The sequence below is a fragment of the Saccoglossus kowalevskii genome, chromosome 19, assembly GCF_978046115.1.
Source record: "Saccoglossus kowalevskii chromosome 19, keSacKowa6.1, whole genome shotgun sequence".
NCBI lineage: Eukaryota > Metazoa > Hemichordata > Enteropneusta > Harrimaniidae > Saccoglossus > Saccoglossus kowalevskii.
This window is the reverse complement of record NC_140659.1, coordinates 14,088,017-14,114,162: the sequence shown is the minus strand read 5'-3', so window position 1 is coordinate 14,114,162 and position 26,146 is coordinate 14,088,017. Positions and strand designations below refer to the sequence as shown.

Sequence of the window (26,146 nt, the reverse complement as noted above, 5' to 3'; positions counted from 1 at the left end):
CATTCCCATGGCATAAAGGACACAAAGTCTAGTATTTTGACATGTTTCCATGGAAGATGGAACATGAAGTTGCATGTTTTTGGCAGTTAAGTTATTACGTGATATACGATGACACAATCTTTTGGCTTAAATTTTAAATGCTTGTTGTTGTTACCAAAATGTTGATTGATGGATCCAGCTTTTTGTCATCCAATCAAATCATTCAATTTAACTACTGTACGAAAAGCTGTTCCTAATGTGCATGGGTTCATGTCATGAATGGCTGACTTCAGCAAAACTGGGCAAATCCGATGATCACACAAATCGCACATACATGTAGTTGGAAATGTGAGTGATGAGAAAAAAAAAAATCACTCCAAAAATTGATATGAATCATGTGTCTAGATGAGATACATGCAGATAGCTTCTGAACTACAGATTTATGTAGATCAGAGATACATGCAGATAGCTTCTGAACTACAGATTTATGTAGATCATATTAATGAGTTAATTAACATCCTATAAATGCTTGTACCTTCCACTCTGTTTTTAATCAGCTTTTCTCCCAGTATTTTGTGTGTCATATATTTACAGCATGTGCCATGATGATCTTCTTCATTAGCTGCACTCAATAAACCATACATTAAAATGAATTAAAAAGGTTAAGACAAAATTAACAAGGTCCTATAACGTCCAATGTATATACCAAGTTTAAACAATATCCATCTGTAAACAGCCAAGAAATGCTTAATAATTTTGATGATTTTTCAGTACAAAAATGGCTGCCATTCGGCCATTCTGAATCAGATCGTGAAACAAATTGATGTGCATATGTATAATGTCATGTATGATGTATGTGTGAAGTTTGATTGTGATTGGTACAGGCATTTTAAAGATACAGGTCCGGACGCATGCATGCACGCACCCACGGAAGCACGCACGCACAGAGGTCAAAACATAAGTCCCCATTTTCGGACTGCAATAGTTGGATGAGGAAAATGTGATAGTTTGGTGAGGAAAATGTGATAGTTTGATAAAGAAAATGTGATAGTTTAGTGTAGAAAATGTGATAGATGTGACAGTCTGTGAGTCAACCTGAGAAAATATAAATTTCATAAAAAGCACAGTGAAACTGCTGTACCCCCTCCCTTCCCAAAAGTAGTTATAAAACAATACAGCTTAAATATGGAATATAACTAAATAAATATAACTCAGAAATCATAAAAGTTTCAGCTATAAGATAAACTGGAATAAATAACTTGCCTGTTAATTGCTTGTAAGCTGCACCAAAGAAACCAGCTATTCCATTACTGAACGCAAACGCGATAAGAAAACCCCATGACTAAAAAGACAAAAAAATATTCATTGATAGCTTCTTAATTAAAAGCCTACTTTGAAAATCCAAGTCATCCACAAGAATCATAAACATAGTTAAAGTATACATAGCTTGCCCTGTATATGTAAGGGTGGGCAGATCATAGCATATGGTAGGGATCTCATTACATATGTGAGGCAGATCACAACAAAAGATGGGGATATGAACTACAATGAATAGAGAAGATCATAGCATAGGGTGGGAAAAGTCATCTATGCATCCAGATTAACCCTATATATAAGTAATCACCTAAAAAAAAGTTACTCATAACGACTCTTTAAAGAAACAATTTCAAAGAAATTCAAATGCAGGTGCAAAGTAGAGTGTGCAATTGGGTACAGCAACACAGAAACGCTGTTAATTTCAGCTCAATGACCTGACCTTTATATTTACAAAATAAACACTAAAATGTTAATTTATTTATCATGAACATCAACAAAATTTACCAATCAACCTGAATAGATTAGTTAAACTACTAGAAATCATGACTGCACATCCCTCCCTATTTTGCTGAATGGTTTAGCCCAAATTAATATCATGGTTATCAGTGACCAGTTGAAAATGCTAACCTTCTCACCACCAGACCTTTTCGACCAATTATTTCTGCACTTTTTGGAATATCCTTCAATATTTCTAGATATGAATCCTAATTTTGGAGCCAACAAATGAAATTGAGTCAATTGTCGGTTTTTACTTATTTTTGTCCCAATCTTCTGAAGGAAAGTGCAGCTTATAAACAGAACTATTGAATTTTTGTGAATTTATGATGAAAAGAGGGAACTGGTGGTGAAAAGGCTAAACATTTAGGTTATTGAACAAAAAGTTACAGGGCGCCATCTATTGATAATATTTAACATAATAAAAAAATAAAAGAAAATGCTGAAAAAAGGGAAAAAAAATAATTCAAAAAATTATATAATTCCTCATTCAAAAGAAAAAAATAACTCACAATCTTGCACTTGAAAAGCAAAGGTCTTAGTTTGGTTTTAAATAGGCATCACGAAATGTTGGAAAAATACAGCCAATCAAAAAACTGTTTTTCAATTAATGACAAAAACAAAAATTATATTAGAAGTTTAAAATAAAAATAAATGCATTGCCTAGTAGCAAATGATCACAGTGGAGTTTCACAAGTGAATATCTTACTTGTTTTCAAATGCAAGTAAAATTCAACTTAGTTTCATCGTAGACGAATGATTTTGGACGCATGTAAATGCTCGATGTGTTATGACATCCGCCATGTTTTTCCCATACACGAGTTGAACTGAAACTGTGTTCTTTGACCTGATAGGTCAAGTCACTTATTAACCAATCCAATTTCTGGATGGTTCCAACGTATTCAAATTACCATTTTGATAGCTCATTTAAATACGTTAATGACGGTTCAGCGAACTTGTGGCAAATGCAACACGAAACGGATATACCAGTGTTGTAGTACAAATTTTGGCTTCAATTTTGATAAGAAAACGGCGCGATTTTGTTTTTAAACCAACAAGTTAGTTGATTTTGAAAGGTAAACTGAGCATTGAAGAAGCATTTAACATTGTTTACAGTGATACAGTGTAACAGCTCATTGTCGAAACAAAGTTTAACAATACACGCTAGACACTAATAACATCATACTCTTGAATAGGCGACTATGGAAAACCTAAATTAGACCTAAATTTAGGCGTCAGGAAAAATTGAAATGTTAAACAAGAGATTTCACGGTACTCTGCATTGATGGTATACTTACAGCATACATATAGACAAAGCTGCATCCAGCTGCTCCGGCAGTTAACAGGAGTTTGATGAAAAGTGTGAAGAATATACTACCTCTAAGAAATGGCTGAAAGAAAAAATAGAATTAAAATATTATAGCTGCAACCAGCGTTATTGGCAAGATTTTGTTGAACATCAAACGATGAGCCAAAAATCTGGTAAGAACTATCCTTATAAAAACCTTTTAACCAGTAAGTTATTGTCGTCATTTCAATAAATCGTCAATTGCTGGTTTCAAATTCCGCTCTAGATGAGCGCTAAACGCATCTAAAAAATAACCTATTGAGTACATAGGGTTAAAATTTAAAGTTCACTTGGATGCAGTGGCAATGTCATTCCATAAATTCTGAAAGGAAGAATATACAAGAAACAAAATTGTACTCTGGAGCGCATTGTATTCTAATTTTAAAGGGAGGTAGTTGGCGTGCCATGCATGCATGAGATATGGGTCTCATATAAACAAAGACGGTGACTTTGACTGTTGCGCATACCAAGGGTACAAACTGAGACGTTACCAACTTTAATAGATAATTTTTAGGTGGTTGGGAGGTATCAGAGAAGTCACTGGTGATAATTAGTTCAAGTCGCACCCAAGTCAAAACTCATAATGAATTTCATTAGAAGAGTTCATTGGATTATTGGAAAATCAATATTTATTAACACAAATGTCACACATGCACAGCAAGAGAACCACCACCCTTTAACCACCTGCTGAAAGCCTCCATAGACATACCAAATCAATTGGGAAAAGGGTCAGCAGGAAATATGTTAATAGGAGATAATTTACGTCAAAGTTTTTTTGTGTGATATGGTTGTATTTATATTGCTGATCAGAAAATCTTACTTGCAATTCTGTGACTTGACAATGCCCTAGATGGTGGAAACTACATTACAAGGAAATGACTGATAAGAAAATTTACTTACCAGCTCTCCACTCTCTCTAATTTCTTCTTTTATCATTTTAGGCTTACAGTATGTTAGCAGTACAATAAAGAACTAAAAAAAAAAGTTACAAAAATGTGTTTTATTGATTATTGACTGATTATTAAAATTAGTTTAATTTAGCACTGATATATAGTGCATTTTACCACAGAACCAACAGCCAATGTTTAGGAATATGTCACATAGCCTCTTCATATCATAATGGATTTATGGTAATTTAAAATGCAATTCCAGTATCAACGACGCCTAGTTTAACACAAAAACCTATGAACCAGACTCAAAGGCACATGTGTTAATGATTGATTCTATGCTTGTTGTTTTCACCTCTCCATTTGAGACTATCGCACACTAGCCCATGATTGGGGGAGGGGGAGTCAACCCAAATACACTGTTCCACCCTTGGTTAGCAAAATCCACTATACCACTCATGATCTGCAATGTCAAAGCATATATACAAGACAGAATTTGATATGTAAAAAAACAAAAACAAAAAACAAGCTGGTCTCTGATTGGTTCAAATAGTAGATATTAGGGATGGATGGCCAATCAGGCATAGTGTTCATGATCTGTAGTTACATGTAGTTAGTCACAAGCTATAACATCACACAAAATTTGAGGACATTACAACAAACACCTTCAGTGCAAGGGAACCTATTTCCACATGCACCTCAATAATGTTATAATGCCCACACCGAACACCCTTAATGAAAGTGTGTATACCAGTCACTGATAGCGTACTGATTGTTGCATCAGACTCATGATTGGTAGATGTAAGTTCAAATCCTATCTGGGGCTGAACTCAGAAAAAGGGTCGACCACTACCCTGGGTGAGTGTGACTCAATGTCCAATTCCACTAGCCAAGATTCATTCACTCATGAATGCAACTTTGGGGGAACTATTGTTAATGTCCACCAGTGCGCATCAAATCAAATTGCCGTGTGACAGAGAGATGACCGCACAACCCTGTCATATGTAGTCCCAAACATGGAATATGGTTTCTGTGAACTACATTGTATATCACAGCACTTCTACTTGCAAATTTAAACATTAAACAAGCAGAGCCTCGGCTGAGATATCTCTGCTGTTATCAATGCACATTTCAATTAAACAAATGAAGATATCATCACAAAAGGAACAAATCTGAGAGAGGTCCACCTGAGGTTTTCAACAAAAATGACAAAAATATTCATCAAATTTGGAGAATTAAAGCTATCATCATGAAATGAACAAGTAGTTGTAGTTTTCAAGAAAAAGTTGACGCGGATGGCAATGGACAACCACTTATAAGATAAGCTCCACTCGACAAAGTCAACAGCAGAGCCAAAAAAATAGTCAGGAGAGACAACAATGACATTCAATGTAACTGTTTTGCACAGAAAAAAAAAAATAAAAAAAATATTATATTTCAGATTCTGGATATTGTAATACAATATGACTTACCAACAGAATGACAAGTACTGCAAGTGCAGCACATAAAAACAAAACACTGAATTTATTATGGATATGTTCACTAAATAGAGTCATCTGAAAGATAGAAACATGAATGTGAACACATAATGTAATGTAAAAATGTTATCACGATTTCAATCAAAAAAGCCTTAGTGTAGTACTAAGTGAAGTCAAAATGTTTTCCTGCACATACATTTATGAGCAATGCATTATGGGGGATGACTCACATTGTATGTAATATACCGTACTCGACCGCGTTAGCGCCCAGGGGCCTCAACTCAGAAAATCACGATTTTGTAGGGGTGGGCGCTTACCCGAGCACCCCCCTCGAAAAAGAGTACAAATGAAAATTTTGATTCATCAAGTGACAGATTACGTCTTTGAGGGAAAATCAAATTACTAAATTAATTTGCGTCGTCATTGATTTTCACAATAAAGAAACAGAAATGATCACAAAAAATATGCACATTTTATTACAAACCGTTAGGAATTCCTAAATGGAGTCAATTTGTGTAGTTTTCTTGATTTATTCTGCAGATATCGGTAAAATGTAGGCAAGGCTTTGGCGAAATTTGAAGGAGCAACTAATATTCTTCAACCTGTTATTTTTTTTAGATTTTATTTTTCATTCTTTTCGTCTGTTTTTTTGAGTTTAAAAAATGTGAGCTGGCTGGAGCCTTCATCCTTTGTCTATTTCTTACACTAGATACCAGCCGATACCACCCCCCCCCCCCCCCACCGCTCATAGAGACTGCGTACTACAGTTGATTATAGTTCTTGGGCTCCCTGTGATCGTACGCAAACTCTCGATGAAAATCACTTTCCGCCATGATGCAATTGCAGATTTGACCTACAGCAGCGTCGTTTGACCTAATGGGTCAAAGTTGGTTATTAACTAATCAGAATGCTGTGTTGTACTGACGCAATTCTTCGGAAATTCCCGAAGACTTTCCGGTAACGCAATGCGGAAGTGAATAATCGATGTCGAAGTACGATCTGTTGGAATTGATTTCAGCGAATAAACGACATGGTTTTTCAAAAAAACTAGTAACTAGCCATTTTTGAGAGGTAAACTGAATATGGCATGAAATATTTATCGCATTTTACTTGTATTAACAGGTCATTGTCGAAGCGTAGTTTACGCACAGTTACCATGTTCTACGCATTCACAACATGTTCACAGCGGTCGATATCCACGCGGTCGAGTACGGTAAATACACACTGGAAAATCACTAAATTTAATTTAAATTTTTTTAATTAATAATTAATACAGACTAATAATAAATAACTTTTTCATTCAATGTCACTACCGGGGTAACTAAATTTTCGTGATACGAAGAAATAAATCACCATAGAAACCAGTTCAAGTTTTGAGTATTTATTCAGCCATAGCCTCACCATTATACCTCCAATTCTGTTAAGCCAGTGTATTTTAAAGCACACACTTTTTGGCAATGTTTTTGAGACATATACGATCAAATCTATGTATTTATCAAAGTTAAAAACGTTACTTTCTGGTAGAGTCACAAACATATAATTAAGGGATACTAATAGTTAATTCTGTATAACACAGTAGAGTGAAAAGAATTTTATGCAATTTTGAGTAAACAAAAATGAGATACATAGTCTCAAGCTAAATTTGACGTCACAATAAATATTGATTTTAAAAGTCCTTATGAACACACATGTATTGACTAACTATAAAATTAAAGTATTGGCATACTCACAATATAAGGCAAAAATGTAACAACAAGAAGCATTATCTGGAAAAAAACATTATCATCGGATCATACATTTTATATGTGATTGTGAATCTATGACATTACAATATGGATTTGTATGTAAATTGAAAGCCTTTAAAGTTAGTGATACTGCTGCAATCATTTTGGGGGAGGGGGATTCTATTGGATTATTTGAGAGATTTATTTCTACAGAGCCTGTAAAGGGGTATGTTGTCATTGTAAATAAATTAATGACAAAAAAAATAATTGAATAATAATTAATTAATTAATAATTCATTAATTAATTAATGCACATACATTTATGAGCAATGTATTACGGGGGATGACCGCTGATTCTGCTCTAAATTAATTAATTAATTAATTAATTAATTAATTAATTAATTAATTAATTAATTAATTAATTCATTCATTCATTCATTCATTCATTCCAGGAACAGATTTTAATTGTTAAACAAAAAAATGACTTCACACACAAACATGAACACTGCTCTTTTTAGATGGGTTCCTAATAAACTATACTTTTTTCATTTGTTTTCAGAGTTTAGTTTCAGACAGGATATGCAACTGACATCTATGTATTCTAAATAAACAGAGCTGATTATACTTTGTTGTGTTCCACTTATGAACAACAGAATAGTAATGTAATACAAGCAGCCTGTCGGCTGAGATAGCTCCGCTGTTAGCAATGCACATGGCAATTAAAGAACAGAAGACATCATTAGAAAATGAACAAATCTGAGAGAGGTCCACATGTAGTACCTATATGTATAATATATCAAAGCAATTGGACTTGCGGTTTTCAACAAGAAGTCGAAAATATCACTTTTTACCAAAAATTACAAAAATATTCATCAAAATTAGAGAATTAAAGATATCATTATGAAATGAACAAATCTGAGAGAGGTCCACATGTAGTACCTATATATGTAATATCAAAGCAATTGGACTTGCGGTTTTCAACAAGAAGTCGAAAATATCACTTTTTACCAAAAATTACAAAAATATTCACCGAAATTAGAGAATTAAAGATATCATTATGAAATGAACAAATCTGAGAGAGGTCCACATGTAGTACCTATATATGTAATATCAAAGCAATTGGACTTGCGGTTTTCAACAAGAAGTCGAAAATATCACTTTTTACCAAAAATTACAAAAATATTCACCGAAATTAGAGAATTAAAGATATCATTACAAAATTAACAAATCTGAGAGAGGTCCACATGTAGTACCTATATATGTAATATCAAAGCAATTGGACTTGCGGTTTTCAACAAGAAGTCGAAAATATCACTTTTTACCAAAAATTACAAAAATATTCACCAAAATTAGAGAATTAAAGATATCATTACAAAATGAACAAACCTGAGAGAGGTCCACATGTAGTACCTATATATGTAATATCAAAGCAATTGGACTTGCGGTTTTCAACAAGAAGTCGAAAATCTCACTTTTTACTAAAAATGACAAAAATATTCACCAAAATTAGAGAATTGAAGATATCATCATGAAATGAACAAATCTGAGAGAGGTCTACCCAAGGTACATATACACCAAATATCAAAGCATTCAGGCTTGTAGTTTTCAAGAAGAAGTCTAAAAAGTAAAACATTGACACGGACGACGACGACGACGGACAATCACTCATATGATAAGCTCCGCTCGACAAAGTCGACAGCGGAGCTAACAAGTTGACAGGAAACAAATTGCGCCCTCATACAACCAAATGTAATTTTCGTTTGTTTTTCAAGACAAATAAATTGCATTTGAAATGAAAAGCCTAAATAGTAAAAAAAAGTAAGACAGGCCACAGTCCCTCAACAACAGGGACTGTAAACAGGCACACATTTCTAGGTTGCAAAAATAAGAAACTTAATATGCAAAAATTGTGAAAACACATAATTTTATACTTACCAGATTAACTAAAACTACCAAATCACCAACATATTCTATACATTGAAATACCCTAAACACAGAAAAAAAACAAAAATGATGTAATTTAATTATATACATATTATCTTTGAAACACACTTATATGACAACTCATTTATTAAGGAGAATGCTACTTGTGCATTTTCAACATGTGATTATGTGCGTAAGCGTTCTCTAATAATCAGAACAAACATGGCTGCCACCAGGGTTTGACCGGACTTCACACAAAGAAGTCCGCTGATTCTGCTCTAAACATTTTGGATTTCCGCATTCCCATGATGTAACCTTGAAAGGAAAATATGTATTGACCACAAATGAATTTTTTGAGTAAAAAATGAAAATTTACACCAATTTTGTCTGTTAGCTCCAAAATTAGGGTTCATTTCCAGAAATAATGAAGAATATTAGAAAAAAAGTGCAGAAAAGTTATAGGAAAAAATTATGGTGGTAAAAAAGTTAATGTATAAACAAATGCAATTTTTGATTTATATATTGTCTGTTAGAGATACACTTCTAATAGAAAATACGGTAAAATACCACTTGTATCATACTTTTATCAAAAATCTTCATAATGAATCTGCTTCATAAAAATGGTAAAAACTGTTAGCCACTGATAATAAGTCTTGAAAGCAATCATATGGCGTAATTAAATTGATTTTTTTTCATAATGTTATTTATAGATAAATTTTGCACACAAAAAAGTCAATTGTCCCAATTCAGTTACACTTTAAGACTTCATACCACTAATCAGCATTTTAGAAACCTGGCCCTCATTTCACAATGTGCCTATTAATCAATGGTATTTATTTTTCTGCATTCTATCTGAAACACTATGTTGGAGTCCACTTCAAATATGTCAACTATTAGACTCCAGTGAAGGGATGTTTATTGACAAGTACTGATGACTTGTGCGGGACAACTGCTGGTTAGACACTACAAAACTGGCAGTTTTTTTTTGAGAATCTTGAAGTAGAAAGGCTGACACTGGTCACTGGTAGCATACTGGTTGTTGCATCAGACTCATGATCGGTAGACCCAAGTTCAAATCCTACCATAGGCTGAATGTCAAAAGGGTCGACCCCTACCCTGGGTGAGTGTGCCACAGACTCAATGGGAAGGCCATTTCCACTGGCCGAGATTCATTCACTAATGAATGCGACTTTGTTGGAACCTTGGTTAAGGTCCGCAGGTGCTTGTGTTCGACCGGGCCTGGTTGACGCCAGGATAGCGCATTACAAATTGCCATTTGACAGAGAGATGGCCACACAGCCCTGTCATGTAGTCCCAAACATGAATATGACTTCTGTGGCAAAATGCACTATGTGTTGTCACTAGCACTTGCAATTTGCACATACAAAAAAAAAAAGTCAGGAGAGACAACAGTGACACTCAATGTCCGGAACTGTCGCCTGGCACAAAATATATTTAAAAAAAAAATATTAAAAAAAATTATAAATTAAAAAAAAGGCTGACAAATCATTGACTTTTGCTAATACATGTATATTATTTCTAGCAAAAACTAGATTACAAATATGTGACTTAAGCAAATTGCATTTAATTTATTTTTAATTTTGAAATCTTTTCCTTAGAAACACTAAAACATTAAACAGTACGGGCATAAGTGCTTCTGTGGATGTAAACACTTTGACAAATCATTAATCATGCGTAAAAATATTAAAATAATAATTAGTAAATGGCTGTCTTATCATACCATTCATTCACAAGGGATGGCTACTGAGTGATAGTCGCAAATACAGCAGGTTTGTTAGGTTATACAATTAGTTTAATCAGTAAAGATATAACACATACGTACCAAACATGACCTTCCCATAGAGAATAGATGATGAGAAATGATATCATGTACAAAATAAATTTTATAACTAGGTCATCAAATACTTTGAGTAATTCCTGCAACAAATTCAGAAATACGATGAATGAATCTGTACTTGTGTGTAAGTTATCAACATCTACCATATCAAGTATGTATAAGATAAAGGTACATTTTGTATGCAACTTTTATACCATGTACTGTAAAATCTGTATTAGAAGCCGCATCCCTAATAGAAGTCGCACCCATTCTTTTTGAATAATTGAGAACCAAAAATTCATCAATTCTCATATGTGTACATGCTCTAATAGAAGCAGCATCCCCTCTGTTGCATTGTACAATTTCAATAGAAGCCGCGGTCTCTAATACAGATTTTACAGTACTATAATATGCAAATGACATCTCACAGGAAGCAAACTTCAAAATGATTCAAAATGACTTGTAAGCAACTCAATTCTTGTGAGCGACAGATAGTGTGTCCCCCAAGTCATGTCAAACACCCAATACATGTAATATTCAATATTTTTACCACCTCATATATATGTTCTTAACCAGTTTACTAGTACTTAAATTTAGTCATTGTCCATAACAATGTACATTCGTCATCCAGTTAAGTCCAGGGATGACATCTGGGGCACACAGCGCAACAGGATATTTGCATGTGTCATGTTAAATGCATCTAAATCTGGGTTATAAATCTTACTTCAGATCGTGGGCTTTTATCAGCTTATAATTTTATAATAAATAATTACATATCTTGTGTACAGCACGTGATTCACTTCTTATAATTCAGATTCAGACAGAACAGATATATTTTTGTTGCATTCAAAAAACATAAATTAATTTACATGATTTGCGAATAGGCTACATTACCAAAAAAACATCTGAGATGCGAACAAACCAGTTCTTTCACAGACTCACTAATTTGTGGGATCTTCACTGCATACCCTAATATTATAAATTCTCAATAATATACATTAATTACGCCATCAGGTGTATGACACTAATTATTTTGACTACGACGATATTGTACCACCATTGTGTATACCTGATACGTCATGCATATGAAACTTGTTAAAATCATGGAGTAAACTCACTCCTTGGTGGGGATGGGGGTTATTCCTAAATTATATGTATGATTATTTTAATTGACAAACTTGGCACACAAATTAGGTCGCAAGTTCTTTGGGATTGGGAGTACAAAATGTGTTGGTGAAGTTCCCTCATCTTTCCGAATCAATTATCAAAAACATGCAATTGTTCAATTCTTTCAATCAAAACTGCAGGCTATAAACGATAATGACACCTTACATCTAAAGTGTCAGAATGTCAAATAAATATGTAGTTAATTTTTCGGTTTCGGCAGAGATCACAATTAACCTGTGCAGTGAAGTGTTATACGTGTCAAATATGTGACATGGGTCCTATTCCCGATTATACCACTTCATTACACCCAGGCCATGTTTAAACAGCTTCACTGATGACCTGGTAATTTAAAATATTGCTTAACCCTTACTACGTGTATATACGATTTTCGCTTACCGATATACTGTAAAACACGTCTTTTTAGCGAGCACGTTATTTTAGCTAATTTAGCTAATCCGCAATTTCGCTAAATTAAGATGTCGCTAATTAGAATAGAGTTTATTCTCACAGTAAGATTATTGGCACTTTAGCTAAAGTAAGATTCAGTTAATTCATGCATTGAGTCAAATTCGCTAAAATGGTATGTAGTGTTTTACAGTATACAACTGACAGGGTTGATTTTATGTGGTCTAATTAAGACATTCAAATGAATCTATTTGAATACATTCTCACTACAAATTACACAATACTTATTTTCTAGTGGAGTTTCTTCACAGCACAAACTATTGGAATCATGCACACGTGTGAGTACTTCGGTGACACATTTTATAGCTACGCCCAAAATAGTCCATCATTTATTGCGCAACTGTGACCAGACGACATCATTCTGTTAACATCCACACATTTTCATAAAATCTCCATGCACTTTTTGTCCTTTCATAAGTAAAATACACTACAATTTACTCCAGAAAAACAATTTTCTTGGCACATTCCTACATTCTTGCATACTAATGAGGGATTCAGACACATTCCAAGCTGAACAATTTTCTTGGACTAATAACAATGCTGGTCAATCCTTTCCCAGCAATAACCATTTATCTACATGTAGCTTACAATGCTAGAAAATTTTAGTTTAAATATCAGGGATTTTTTTAAACAAGCGACCAGGGGCGCAGCGCCCTCGTGCCATGGCCATGCGCCCCCTTATCCTAGAGAGCAGATCCTTTGGCAACCATGAAATTCTGATTGACCAGGCATCACATATGGCCACAGTCTTCAACTGTGACCTGTCTGATAGTAATATTGGCCCCAAGGAAGCCATAGAATGCTCCATTTTAACTTTTAAATTATCAAAAACTCCATACCCTGGTAGGAAGGACCCTATCTCCCCCACTTGGTGGCACCGCTGAATTGCATTTCATTGGAGATGTATTTCTAATAGAGCAAATATAGTATTTGTAAACAATTCACAATTGAACCTCTGACTATACATGTACGTGTACATGTATAATTAGTAGCATGTTTCATATATATACCGGTAGTCTGACATATTGTGTTTCAATCATTGTAATAATATATGCAGCATTAACTATATTTCTAAAGTTTGTTGTTTTCAGCTTTGGACGATGCTATAATATTTTCTCTATCTAACTTTTCCCATGATGCAAAAGAGTGAAAATGTTTTAATGTCACATGTGCTCATATTTGGGGCACTGAGAATTCATCCAAATCAGAATCCTGATGTCTATTTGGCAGCAACTTCCAGCATATTTTCTGTACTTTCGCCACCTTTCACAAAATCAACTTGCATAATTTAAATAAATTAGCAGATAGGTAGCATACATTGCTCGATATAGATAAATAAACCTGCTACTTTTTCCCCAAAAAATGTTAATGAAATATTTTATATGTTTTTCTATAATTTCTTTGATATTTTGTACAAAATGAACATAGTTTTTCACTGGCTACCATTCTTCATCACTGTTTTGAAAAAAAATGGGGAAAAAATTAGTATGCAGTTTAATTTTGAGAAGGATGGCAAATATTAGCTTTGGCATTCAATATGCCCCCCCCCCACCACCACCACCACAAATGCCCTTTGTAACCCTAGTTCAATTTTTTTTATCCCAGACTCCTTTGCAAAGTTTAATATGGAGTTAACACATTTCTTTCCTATACTGAAGGTCTGCATAAATATATCTCATATTACATTGGTAAATACTATAAATAATATGTTAAGATTAATGACTGTGACACTCACTTAAAAAATTCAAAATTTATATGAAAGAAAAAGCGACATGATAACCAATGTGTAGTTTCAAATTGCATGTTCATTACTACCTTTACCATTTGACTACTTTCAGGTGAATGGAGAAGTCACTGTTTATTGCAATTTGTGACTGAAAACACCAGTCTGAGAATAGAATCCAATTTATTTGTAAATTATTGCAGCATTGAAATAATTGCAGCAATGGTCTTGTTCAGGCAGTATTTCCTGGGGATTCACAACAAATAGTTGCTTATAAGCAACACAGACCGAAGAAATGTTGTCATTTTAGATCTCGTCTAGATGTTAAAGTCAGTCGTATTTTTATCAGTTCTAAGCAATCATGGGACAACCACATGATATTTTAGTAACTTATAACAATTAAATACTATACATACCTCATTAGGATCTAAATCAGTAATAGATTGCGATAATGGTATAATCTGCAAAAAAATAAAAATATTTATTATACATCTGTCACCTGACGCCATAAATTACAGTGTGCCATAATTTTGCGGTATTGCACTGGGTATTTGCATCATACCATATTAAGTGTCCTTAACTAACAAAAACACAGCAGCCCCCAGGGTTTGACCAGTCCCCACACAAAGAAGTTTGCTAAATCTGTTCTAAACTTTGGGGATTTCGACATTCTCATGATGTATTCTTGGGAGAAAAAGAGGATATTGGGAAGTATGCACTCAGAGAAAAAAAAGTGATTGTATCGACTTTCAATGCACGCCGGTCGATACATGTACTTCTGCTGTACTGTTTTCATACATAGTTTGTGTATTGTATTAGCCGCATAATATCATAATTAATTAAGACAACACTGAAGAGATCACTTCAATAGTAGAGGGTAATAAGGCAAGAACAGAACAGTAACAAGAAGCCCCTCAGCTGAGATAGCTCCGCTGTTAGCAATGCACATTTTAATTAGAAAATTGAAGATATCATCACAAAATCAACAAATCTGAGAGACATCCACCTGTAGTACCAGTACCTATATGTATAATAATCAAAGAAATTGGACTTGCAGTTTTCAAAAAGAAATCAAATACTTTTTATCAAAAAATATTCATCAAAATTAGAGAATTGAAGATATCATCCTGAAATGAACAAATCTGAGAGGTCTACTGAAGCTACATATACAGCAAGTATCAAAGCAATCTGCCTTGTAGTTTTCAAGAAGAAGTCTAATAAGTAAAAAGTTGACAAGAACACAGACGATGAACAATCATTTATATGATAGTCGATAGTGGAGCTAAAAATGTTTTACTTCAGATCCCAGGGAAAAATGATATGGTTTTAATTTTTGTTTTTGTATTCAGACTATTCAATACCACAAGATATATGTTCAATGTTGCTTTCAAAAATACTATATGCTCTATTAAAAGTGCATCTCTAATAGAAGTGCAATATGAACCAGAAATTGCATTTGTTATATAGTAATTCATTAAAATATTACTTTTTTTTTAACTTAGAAACACCTGTAATTTTACATATTCAAGCACATGCACTACCAATATGTAAAAGGCAGGATAATGTGCATGGAAGGCTGAAACAAACATTTCCCAATTCTACCATATGTGGTGCACTTCACCAGTAGACAAAATAACACGAAAAAATGTGTGAGGAGCATGCAGGTTTCAAATTGACTTCTTAGATGATGTACCTGTTGACTAATAAAATTGTTCACAATAAAAAATGTTATTTTAATCAGAGAATAGGTTAAAAGGGTGTTGGTCACACTGAAACTTTCAGGGTGGTAAATATAGTGGCAGAAATTGTTGTAACTGAAACTTCTTTGGCCGGAACTTCAAACAAGATATTTGGACCCCGGTAAGGGCGATAGCGAAAAGCATAAATAATATTCACATTCCAGTGCAGGGGATAGCACAATCCTGGATATATGTCAGCAATATAACAATGATGATAAAACTACAGCAGAAATGATAGCCTACATAGGATTAATAATTGGATTGTTATTGTAATATTAAAAATAATAATAATAATAATAATGCAATATATTTTGTATAAATAATTTATAAATGAATGATAAATTGAATGGTACTTGTACATGTATATCCAACAGGGCATGAAACGACAGAAGTGTGTCCTCGATATTCACATTCAAAACAAAAATGAATATGTCTCGCCATATTGTGTGTCAACTCCCAACAAAATTTGAGTCATAAATATGACTGAATAAACAGACAAATAGATCTTCTTTCCATCTTCATGAGCTGGCAAAGACTGGCCAGTCACCACATACTTAGTACATTGTTGGTATATAGGTTGATATCAAGTTAATTTATATTAATTAATGAGTTAACACAATTTTCAGTGGACGTCAATTGTGGACTATTTAATTAATATTATATTTAATTTTATTGATTTTCATTAAAATTCCATCAAAAATAAAATTAATGATTATTTTAACTGTACATGAATGTCATTAATTATGCATCAGAGTTTTGCAGGATATGAAACTGACAACAAAATGTAGTAAATAATTAAGTGTATGACAAAAATGTTATTGAGATGACATTAAACAGCAGTGGAATGCTTCTGCACCACGTGACAACTGTTATACAGCTGCCACAGTGAGATTGGATTAAACATACCATGTATACCAGGTCAAGACCGCTTTTCCATTAAAACGTATATAGTCAGATTTCTAAAATATTTACCTAGAAATTTAGTTTGAGACATATCACAAAGCTCGGAAATGTATGTTGATTATAAATATTATGAATTCTGTAATTCTCGCATTAAGGAATTTATCATAATTCGCGGATTTTATGTCCATCGTTAAAAAAAAAAAATTGATGAAAGTCACTGACACTCACTTGGGTGTTGTTAGACTACAAAGAAATTATCAATGCTATAAAATTTCACGATTTCATCAATTCATAAATTCACTATGGTGCCTACAAGATTAAAGGGGTTCACTTAGGGGTTCAAATTAAAACTTCATATTTTTTTTAGAATGTTACACAATTATTTCACTTGGAAGAAAGCGTATGGGAAAACACTATTAATTAGGTTGATCAGAAATAATAAGATTGTTAATGTGACTACTAAACATGTTGTTTATGGAATCCTTTTCTACCGTGAATTCCCATGAAAAAATATTACAAATATTTCTCGTTTATAATAACTCAGTCCACAACAACAATTCTATAAAATTGTGGTGTTTATGCTTGAATTTCCTAACAATCTAAATGAAAATACATGTACAATTTCCTACAATATTATCGTGAGTGTCATACCGGCGAACGATCTTGATTAGAGAACCATACACTATTCATAGAGAACCATACACTATACATATTGCTTGAACCTGAGGTTATTCAGTTGAACCTAAAGTTATTCAGCTGAACCAGAGGTTAGATTGAATGAAATAAGTGACTTGTAAAGGTGTTTGTAGAAGTCCTGGATTCTTGTAAGCTGAGTAGCTGAGTACTTGCCCCAGCTGTAAGAACATTTGTAAAACCTTTATTCTATATATACATTGTTTGAACAACATGACAATATTTAAAGTCAGTTTGAACCAGCAAAAATGACCACAGCTTGAGCTGTGTTAAGTTGTTTACAATAAATCTATTGGGTTGAGCTTCCACATGGCCTGACTGTCTAATTACATTCACATGTGATCAAGGCCACTAATTCAGACAAATCCGACCTAGGGTATTCGAACAAAACAGTGATATTACAAACTGTTTAAATTCCAAAGCTACAAACTTTCGCAATTTAAGAACTGTTCGCAAAAGTCATTGACAATTGGTGTTGTACGTAGCACAGCTAGCAGGAATTTTCACTATCGCAAAAAATCATATTTTTCACTTACGCACAAAATTCATGACCGAAACTGTCTCTTAAAGAGGTTTACAGTGGATGGGAGGAACCTAAGTTTGTCTCTGTTAAAATGCTGTTGTGTAAACCCCTAAAGCAATTGACTGTCCAGTACATGCACACTCAATTATAAAGCAAATTCAGAAATTGCTCAGAATAAGAACATTATCGTACTGGTGCACTAAAAGAGTACATACATGTAGAAATGGGTCCTACTACTTGACGTGCGGACACGCGAATGGGGGGGGGGGATACCTAACACGCGTGGCAGCGGCAGCAATCCTTGTACTGTATAATATTCGTTTATGCTATCCACACTTTTTATGATCGGTGCCCGGGCATTCCGGCGAGTCAAGTCCGCCATGTTGTTTGTTAATTACTAAATTGGAAGAGAGCTTCTCATGTTTCATCGTGATCTTCTGTTTACTGTGAGATTTCACATAATGCGGTTCAAACATTTGATTTTGAACTTGAATTTTCCTTTAATGTAGTTTGATGTTGAATATCCTATCTTTCAGAAAGGATTATGGCATTGAGATACCCTTACTTCTCAAATTTTGACGATCATCAAAAGTGCTAATAGCACATTATTAAGTGTTGAAATACCCCAAAGCTAGTTTTGCATTTGTTGAAAATGTTTAGGACATCACTACGACCGGTTTTTAGTCTTGTTTTTTAAATTTGATTTTGTGCATAACAAGGGATATCACAATGAACAGAAAATGGTTTATTAAATGCTACATGAAAACTACACCATTCATTCTTTGTAGCATGACTATAAAGATCTATGGTTCAAACATAAAATGAATAGATTTTCCAATTGATAAGTAACATTTAATTCAATTTAAATTAGATCGTTATCAATATTTAAGTTGTTTGGAGTGAAACAAGTTAATAAAATGCAATTTTTTTGCAGCACAAAAACATTTCATCCAAATCAATTGAAAGAAACTTATCGTTGGAACCGATATATGTTTTAGTTTATGTTAGAACTTTTACGATTATGTCATTGGTATATTTGGATACAATGTATAGAGTTCAGCCAATCGCATGGTTTACCGCTAACATTTTGTTATTGTTACAATATGTCACTTTTTCTGGTTGTGCCACCGTCTTGTTACTGTATCTCTTGGTGTTCGGAATAAACCCATGGTTAACTACTATAATTCTCATGACTGAGTGATTTTCTTGAGTCAATCGCAGACATTCCTAAATAGATTGTGGCTATCCCCACAAAACTTTTTTGTTTTGGTTTGTTTTGGTGGTATCTAGGATTGTGTCTTTGCATTCTAAAGAAGGTTTCAGCTTAATTAATCTTTTCATAATCAGTTAAAATATACTAATTGGTATTTCTTATGTTTGCACTATACGGTAATCCTTCCTGGAATTGTCACATTCATTTACACTCAACAGGTGGATGTTGCATAAAAATAAATCATTTTTCCAATGTTTGTTCATCGTTGCTTATTATTCAACATTTCTTTGGTTTGCTATAAAATATATGTAAGCTCAAAGTTTATTGTGAAAATCAGAACTTTTAATCAGTTCTGTACAAATGCTGAAATCTGCCATGTTTTGCTAAACACAAGTTGACCTGCCGTGGTGACCTTTGACCTGATAGGTAAAGAATGCCATAAGCCAATCAGAATACCACGAATATTTTTTTAATAAAGACAATTCAAAAACACATTTCTAAAGGTAAATTACCTGATTTAAGTACAATTCGTTGGTGTTGATTTTGCTTCATAATGTTTTGTGAAGAGGTTATTAGCAATTTTTTAAAAATTACTGAAATACTTTTTTCTAATGCGGGTGTGTTCTTATTGATTTTTTTTATTGTGTTTTGACAGAAATGTTGCTTTCTTACAAAAAATGATGCACCAAGTACAGCATCCAATGTTTGTGAAAGTTCAAAATTTCAAGGCGATTTTGTTTTCTAAAAATTAAAAAGTTTTTCAAAACTAATTATTTAAAAGTAATATTAATCAAACTCAAGATGATGTCACATTACCATTTCTGGATTGTTCAGTTGGGATTTTAACAGCTATTTCAATTTATAAAAAATTGTATTTATAAAACGTTCTCATGCAGGTTTCTGCTGTTCAGTGTATTATATGCTATAGCATTGGGTTCGGACATGTATTTTATACCAATTAATTTTTATATAAAGTGATCACTGTAAATGGACCAATGTTTTATAAATAAATTTGATGCAAAAATAAAGTAATAGTTGCAAATACACCAAATATTAAATGAAAACTGCTAAGAATTGGTAAAAATGAAATACAATAAATTCATTGTAGTTCACTTACAATGCAATCTGTCATGTTCAGTGGTGTTTTGTACATTTTGTTTGCAGGACGTGGGAACACAACAGCATCTAAGGTTGCCAAGTGCTGTTGGTAGAACTGCCGCACACATTACGAACAATGAGAACAATGACCAGTTTTGATCACATTAACATAATACTCATCAATGTTAGAAAATCGTACTCGCGTCATTTGCGCAATACGTACAACAAGGCAAAAACATGTAAATTATCACACTTCGATTCTGGAAACATGTCCACTCACTTGCTTAACTTCAAGTTCAACTCCCTGCGCCGTTCAATGTGTCTAAATCAAAGTTGACGTCACCGGACGTATAAATCATATAATGACACAGTTATATTTCAACTTACCATGATAGTAACCACGATCGCGTAAACGGCGTCACTGTATGCCTGTAAACGTTCCGAGCTTTGTGGTCTTGCCACCGCCATGTTAATGATCTCCACTGTGTTGTACACACAAGTTGAAACGGTCAAACAAACATTTATCGACGCGGTGTTTCACTTTTGTCTATGTCGAAACACTCCGTAACTCCCCAGAAGCTAAAGGTTATCACCGGAGAGAATATACAGCCTGGAGGGTGCAAGTCAATTGATATTATTCGCCGATAACACATCGAATTGAAGAAATTGCCAAAACATGAACTAATACCGCCGCCCATTCGAGATAAACAAACGGGGTCACGGAAGGTCGTTAAGTGAAGCTGCGCGAGGGCGCTTTTTGGAAGTTGCATTCGTTTTAAAGGCCTACCTACAATGAATAGTTTATAAAAGGTAGACTATCATATTGTGGCAACCTGGTTATTAAAATTCAGATGGAGTCCGGGACTATTAGCTGTCTTAGCCTGACAGCGGAGTAAAGCGGAGTCATATGGATAGCTATCCGATAGACAAACTACGTACCAATCTTTTTCAATAAAGCTAAGGATATGATCCCAGCATTTGAAAATAAACCTGCAAAGAAAAAAAAATGGAATTGTTACACAATGAAAACATTATTATACCAGTAGCACAGTTCATAAGTAAATGATATGATCTCAGCATTTGAAATTAAACCTGCAGAGAAAAAAATCATAGAATTTTTACAGAATGGAAATATTATTATACCAGTAGCACAAGTTCATAAGTAAAAGTTTTGAAGTCAGGGAGCAGGATCTTACTTGACATTTTAATGCCTGCTATAGGTAATATTAACTTTTACTCCTTTTCACTGTCAAATTGTATCTATTTTTCATTATTTTAGTTATCTTTCATTACTGTTAAACACATTGGAATAGCTACATGCCATTTTAGCGAATTTGACTCGATACATGAATTAACAAAATCTTAAATTATTCTAAATTAGCGACATCCTGAATTAGCGAAATTACAGTTTAGCTAAATTAGCTGAAATGAAATGCTAACTAAAAAGACATGTTTACATTATTTAGTAATTTAGTGATTTTGTATAATTTAGTAATTTTAATAGTGATTGTATTTTGTTATTTAGCATACCTTTAGTTGTACCTTGTGACCATTTCCTTGCCCTCCGGAGATTGTGTGAGAGTCAATAACTAAATAAATAAAAGGAACACTTTATAGAGGGTAAATCATTTATATATTGATATAATTTGTTTAATTTAGCTTTATTCCATGTTTTGTGTGATTTGTAGATGAACATTGCTATATTCATGTGCTAATTAGGATACATTGTGTGGAATACACACCTGTTGCATGTTTAATGATGGTAATTAGCCACGCTGGTATTTAACCTGTATTTTGAACCTTTGTGATTAACTACAACCAAGATGTTTGTCACTCGATACAGATTACCTCATTTTTTTTTCTAATTTTCAGGGGGGGTGTTTCATTTTGTTGATGATGACTATGAATAATTGGTCTACTTCCTTTCGATTTATTATGTATATTGATATATTTTTGAAATGGGTCTTTCGGAGCAGTGTTGATTGTTTCACTGCTCTCTTACATCATGCAGTTTGCAATTGGGTGTATTTGTTACTGCTACGTTTTTGAATGTTTTCCTGTGTTGTGTATGCGTGCTTTCGTGTGTTTTTATGTTATTTGGGCCACATCTCAAGGTACATTTACATGTAGTCAATTTAGACAATTTAATTATGGCGACTGAGTTGAGAATATTGACACTTAATGTAAATGGCCTGAGAAGTTATTCTAAAAGAGCAAAAATATTTAACTGGATTAAAAGTAAAAATGCTAATATTGTGTTTCTTCAGGAAACCCATAGCACGGCTGGAGATCCAAGGCAATGGTCTAGTCAAACAAATGGTCACTGTGTTTATTCCCATGGTACTAGTAGCAGTAAGGGTGTACTTACTATTATTCACAATTTCAAATATGATATTACAGATGTTGTTTCTGACCCGAGTGGGCGTTTTGTTTTAATCCGCATGTTAATAGTTAATAAAATGTTCATTTTATTAAACATTTACGCCCCAAACGACCAAAACTCTCATTACCAGTTTTTAGATTACATAAACACCACTGTTCAAAACTACAGCTAAGACGTGGACACACAGATTATCTGTGGTGGAGATTTTAACTATACCCCAGACATTGCCTTGGATCGCCACGGAGGTAATCCTCGCGCCTGGAACCGTTCCAATGCTAGTTTTAGTAATTTTATAGAAAAGTATGATTTAGTTGACATTTGGAGAATACGCAATCCTACAGGTCAACGTTTTACTTGGCGAAGGGGTGTCTCGACACCTGTTCAAAGTCGATTGGATTATTTTCTTATTTCTGCCCATATGCAACATATTGTTAGTATGGTGGACATTGTACCAGTTTCTTTCAGTGACCATTCATGTGTATTTATCAAGTTATCATCACAAGATTCAATTCATGGACCGTCGTTTTGGAAGTTTAATATCAGTCTACTGGATGATATCAATTATGTAAATGAGATGCAAAAATTATTACACGATTGGTTATCTGAAATTAATAATTATTCTACTCCAACTCTATCTTGGGATTATTTAAAATACAAAATTCGCAAATTCACTGTAAATTTTAGTAAAACTAGGGCCAGACAACGAAAGGATAAACGAATCTCACTCGAAAATAAATTTGAAGAGTTAGATCTATTGTGTTCATCTGACCCTTCAAATGAAAACTTTGAACAATATACCCAGGTTAAAAATGAACTTGACTCTTGTAATGATTATATTACACGGGGAGCAATTATCCGCTCTCGGTCCCAGTGAACCGAAAGTGGAGAAAAAAGTACTAAGTACTTCCTAGGGCTAGAGAAACGTAATTATCAAAAATCTCACATACAGAGAATAGTTGGTCCTGACAATACTGTTCACGAAACTCCCTCTACAATTCTGTGTGAAATAAGACAATTTTACGAGGCGTTGTACAAGTCTAAGCATAAATCGCGCTATGTTAATTTCGAAAACTGTGATTTATTTTCCAACCAGACAATACCCAAACTCTCACAGGCTGAGCAAGAGTTGTGTGAAGGTCTGATTACAGTTGATGAGGCATACCAGGCTCTAGTCACAATGCCGCGCTGTAAAACGCCTGGGAATGACGGTTTACCGTCCGAATTTTATCTTTATGTTTGGCAGTCCCTGGGTAACACGCTTGTTAAAGAATTGAATTATGCATATGCCAATGGAACTCTTTCAGCGTCTCAACGCCAAAGTATAATAACATTTTTAGACAAAAAGGGAATCAGGAATTTTGATGGCGATAGATTTCGAAAAAGCCTTCGATTCTCTGGAGTGGGATTACATTCTACACTGCCTTAAAATGTACAATTTTGGACCGTCTTTAATAAGGTGGTTTGGTGCTTTATATTGTAACATTGAATGTACAGTTATAAACAATGGACTTACAACAGGGTACTTTACAATCGAACGAGGCGTCAGACAGGGGGATCTCCTTTCACCGGCACTATTTATACTTGCACTTGAAATATTTCTTTTGTCGATAAGGTCAGAACCAGATGTTGAAGAAATACGGTTAGATAAAGATATAGATGTGAAAGGGGTTGCGTTCGCCGACGATATTACGTGTTTCTTGCGTAATATGGATTCCGCGTCCAAAGTGTTAACTTTACTGAACGACTTTGAAAGGCTCTCTGGACTAAAAACAAACTGGGGAAAAACAGAATGCATGTGGTTGGGTCGCTGGATTGAAGTGGATTGGATTTGGATTGAAGTGGCCCAGAGAGCCAATTAAATCGTTGGGGTATACTTTTCTTATAATACATCATTGGCAACAAGATTAAATTATGCAAAACCATTGGAACATTTGGCATGCACTTTTAAATTCTGGAAACAAAGAAATCTTACTCTCATTGGAAAATCTCAAATTATTAAATCACTAGCAATCTCCAAAGTAATATATCTTATGCGCATGACCAACACACCTGATACAATTCTTTCTCAAGTGAACACACTTTGTTTTAATTTTTTATGGGGCGGAAAAGATAAAATCGCAAGGAGCACGATGCTGTCGGATATAAAGGATGGAGGTCTTAACATCCCAGACGTATTTGTCTTGAAGGATTCATTTCGAATCCAAACAATTAAGAAATATTTGGACCCCAAATTCCATCATCCATGGAAAGATTTCTTCATACATAGACTACAATCAGTAGGCGGCTCATTCTATTCAACTGTGACTTTAGCATCGAATCTCTTCCTATAAATTTATCTAATTTTCACAAAGAAGCTCTTACGGCATGGAGCAAACTTCTACACATGACTGGAAATAATCCATCTAGATTTATAATTTGTTAACAATCGTAACATATTGATTGGAAATAAGTCAGTATATTATTCTAATATTAGCAATGGTGACATCACATATATCAACGATCTTTTTACCAACGGCACGATAACAACAGCAGCTGTATTTCGGGAAGCTTATAATTTATCAAGTGTTGATTACTTTCGAGTCCTGGGAATTATTCATTCTATCCCCCCTGGCTGAAGTACAATCATACACGTACAGCCAATAGGAAACATTCACCATGTATTTATATTGACAAAAAGTTTGTTCCAATCAGTGTTGTTTCTAAATATACAATTAAACGACAATTGGGAAAATCAAAATACCAAAGGCCGACAAGTGCTAACAAATTTATGAATGATTTTGATATTCCATTTTCGAGTTTGAGAAAGTTGTATATTTTACCATTTTATGTCACGATAGACACTAAATCACGAGAGTTTCAATTTAAAATTATACACAATATATTGTACTTTAATTCAGATCTCTTTAAATTTAATTCTCCACTGGTTGACAACCCTTTATGTAGTTTTTGTAAAGCTGAAAATGAAACAATGTATCATTTATTTTACCATTGTATCTTCTCCCGTAATTTCTGGACAACATTCTCGAGGTGGTTCCCAGAATGCATTCCAACAGATGGTTTTCCGAGTGTTCTGGATATAATACTTGGTTCAACGAAATTGTCCCAACTCACAAATCATCTTCTCATTCTTGGTAAAATACACTTGTATAAATGCAAACTGCAACTAATCAATCCAAATTTTAATATTTACATAACCATGGTCAAAGATGTAAAAGAGATTGAGGAATATATTGCAACGAAGAATAGTAAAC

The 26,146-nt window shown here is 33.9% G+C and overlaps 3 protein-coding genes across 3 annotated transcripts in view; 2 read left to right on the top strand and 1 right to left on the bottom strand.

Annotated features, from left to right (window-relative positions):
* The window catches only part of LOC102803859 (endosomal/lysosomal proton channel TMEM175-like), a 42,099-nt gene extending 20,888 nt beyond the window's left edge, over window positions 1–21,211 (bottom strand). The window contains exons 1-10 of the mRNA XM_085493507.1: window positions 20,900–21,211; window positions 14,760–14,804; window positions 10,995–11,089; window positions 9,164–9,215; window positions 7,235–7,270; window positions 5,499–5,582; window positions 4,040–4,111; window positions 3,090–3,182; window positions 1,243–1,321; window positions 515–601 (exon numbers count right to left, since the gene is read on the bottom strand). Of these exons, the coding sequence (XP_085349633.1) occupies window positions 515–601; window positions 1,243–1,321; window positions 3,090–3,182; window positions 4,040–4,111; window positions 5,499–5,582; window positions 7,235–7,270; window positions 9,164–9,215; window positions 10,995–11,089; window positions 14,760–14,804; window positions 20,900–20,980 (724 nt within the window). The 5' untranslated portion in view covers window positions 20,981–21,211. The remainder of the gene's footprint in view (window positions 1–514; window positions 602–1,242; window positions 1,322–3,089; window positions 3,183–4,039; window positions 4,112–5,498; window positions 5,583–7,234; window positions 7,271–9,163; window positions 9,216–10,994; window positions 11,090–14,759; window positions 14,805–20,899) is intronic.
* Window positions 21,212–24,256: 3,045 nt separating this feature from the next.
* Window positions 24,257–24,754, top strand: LOC146730303 (uncharacterized). Its single transcript, XM_085493708.1, has one exon. It carries the CDS (start codon window positions 24,257–24,259, stop codon window positions 24,752–24,754), a length of 498 nt encoding a protein of 165 aa, XP_085349834.1.
* Window positions 24,755–25,024: 270 nt separating this feature from the next.
* The window catches only part of LOC102801259 (substance-K receptor-like), a 50,851-nt gene continuing 49,729 nt past the window's right edge, over window positions 25,025–26,146 (top strand). Inside the window, exon 1 of the mRNA XM_085493707.1 lies at window positions 25,025–25,171. Within this exon, the coding sequence (XP_085349833.1) occupies window positions 25,025–25,171 (147 nt within the window). The remainder of the gene's footprint in view (window positions 25,172–26,146) is intronic.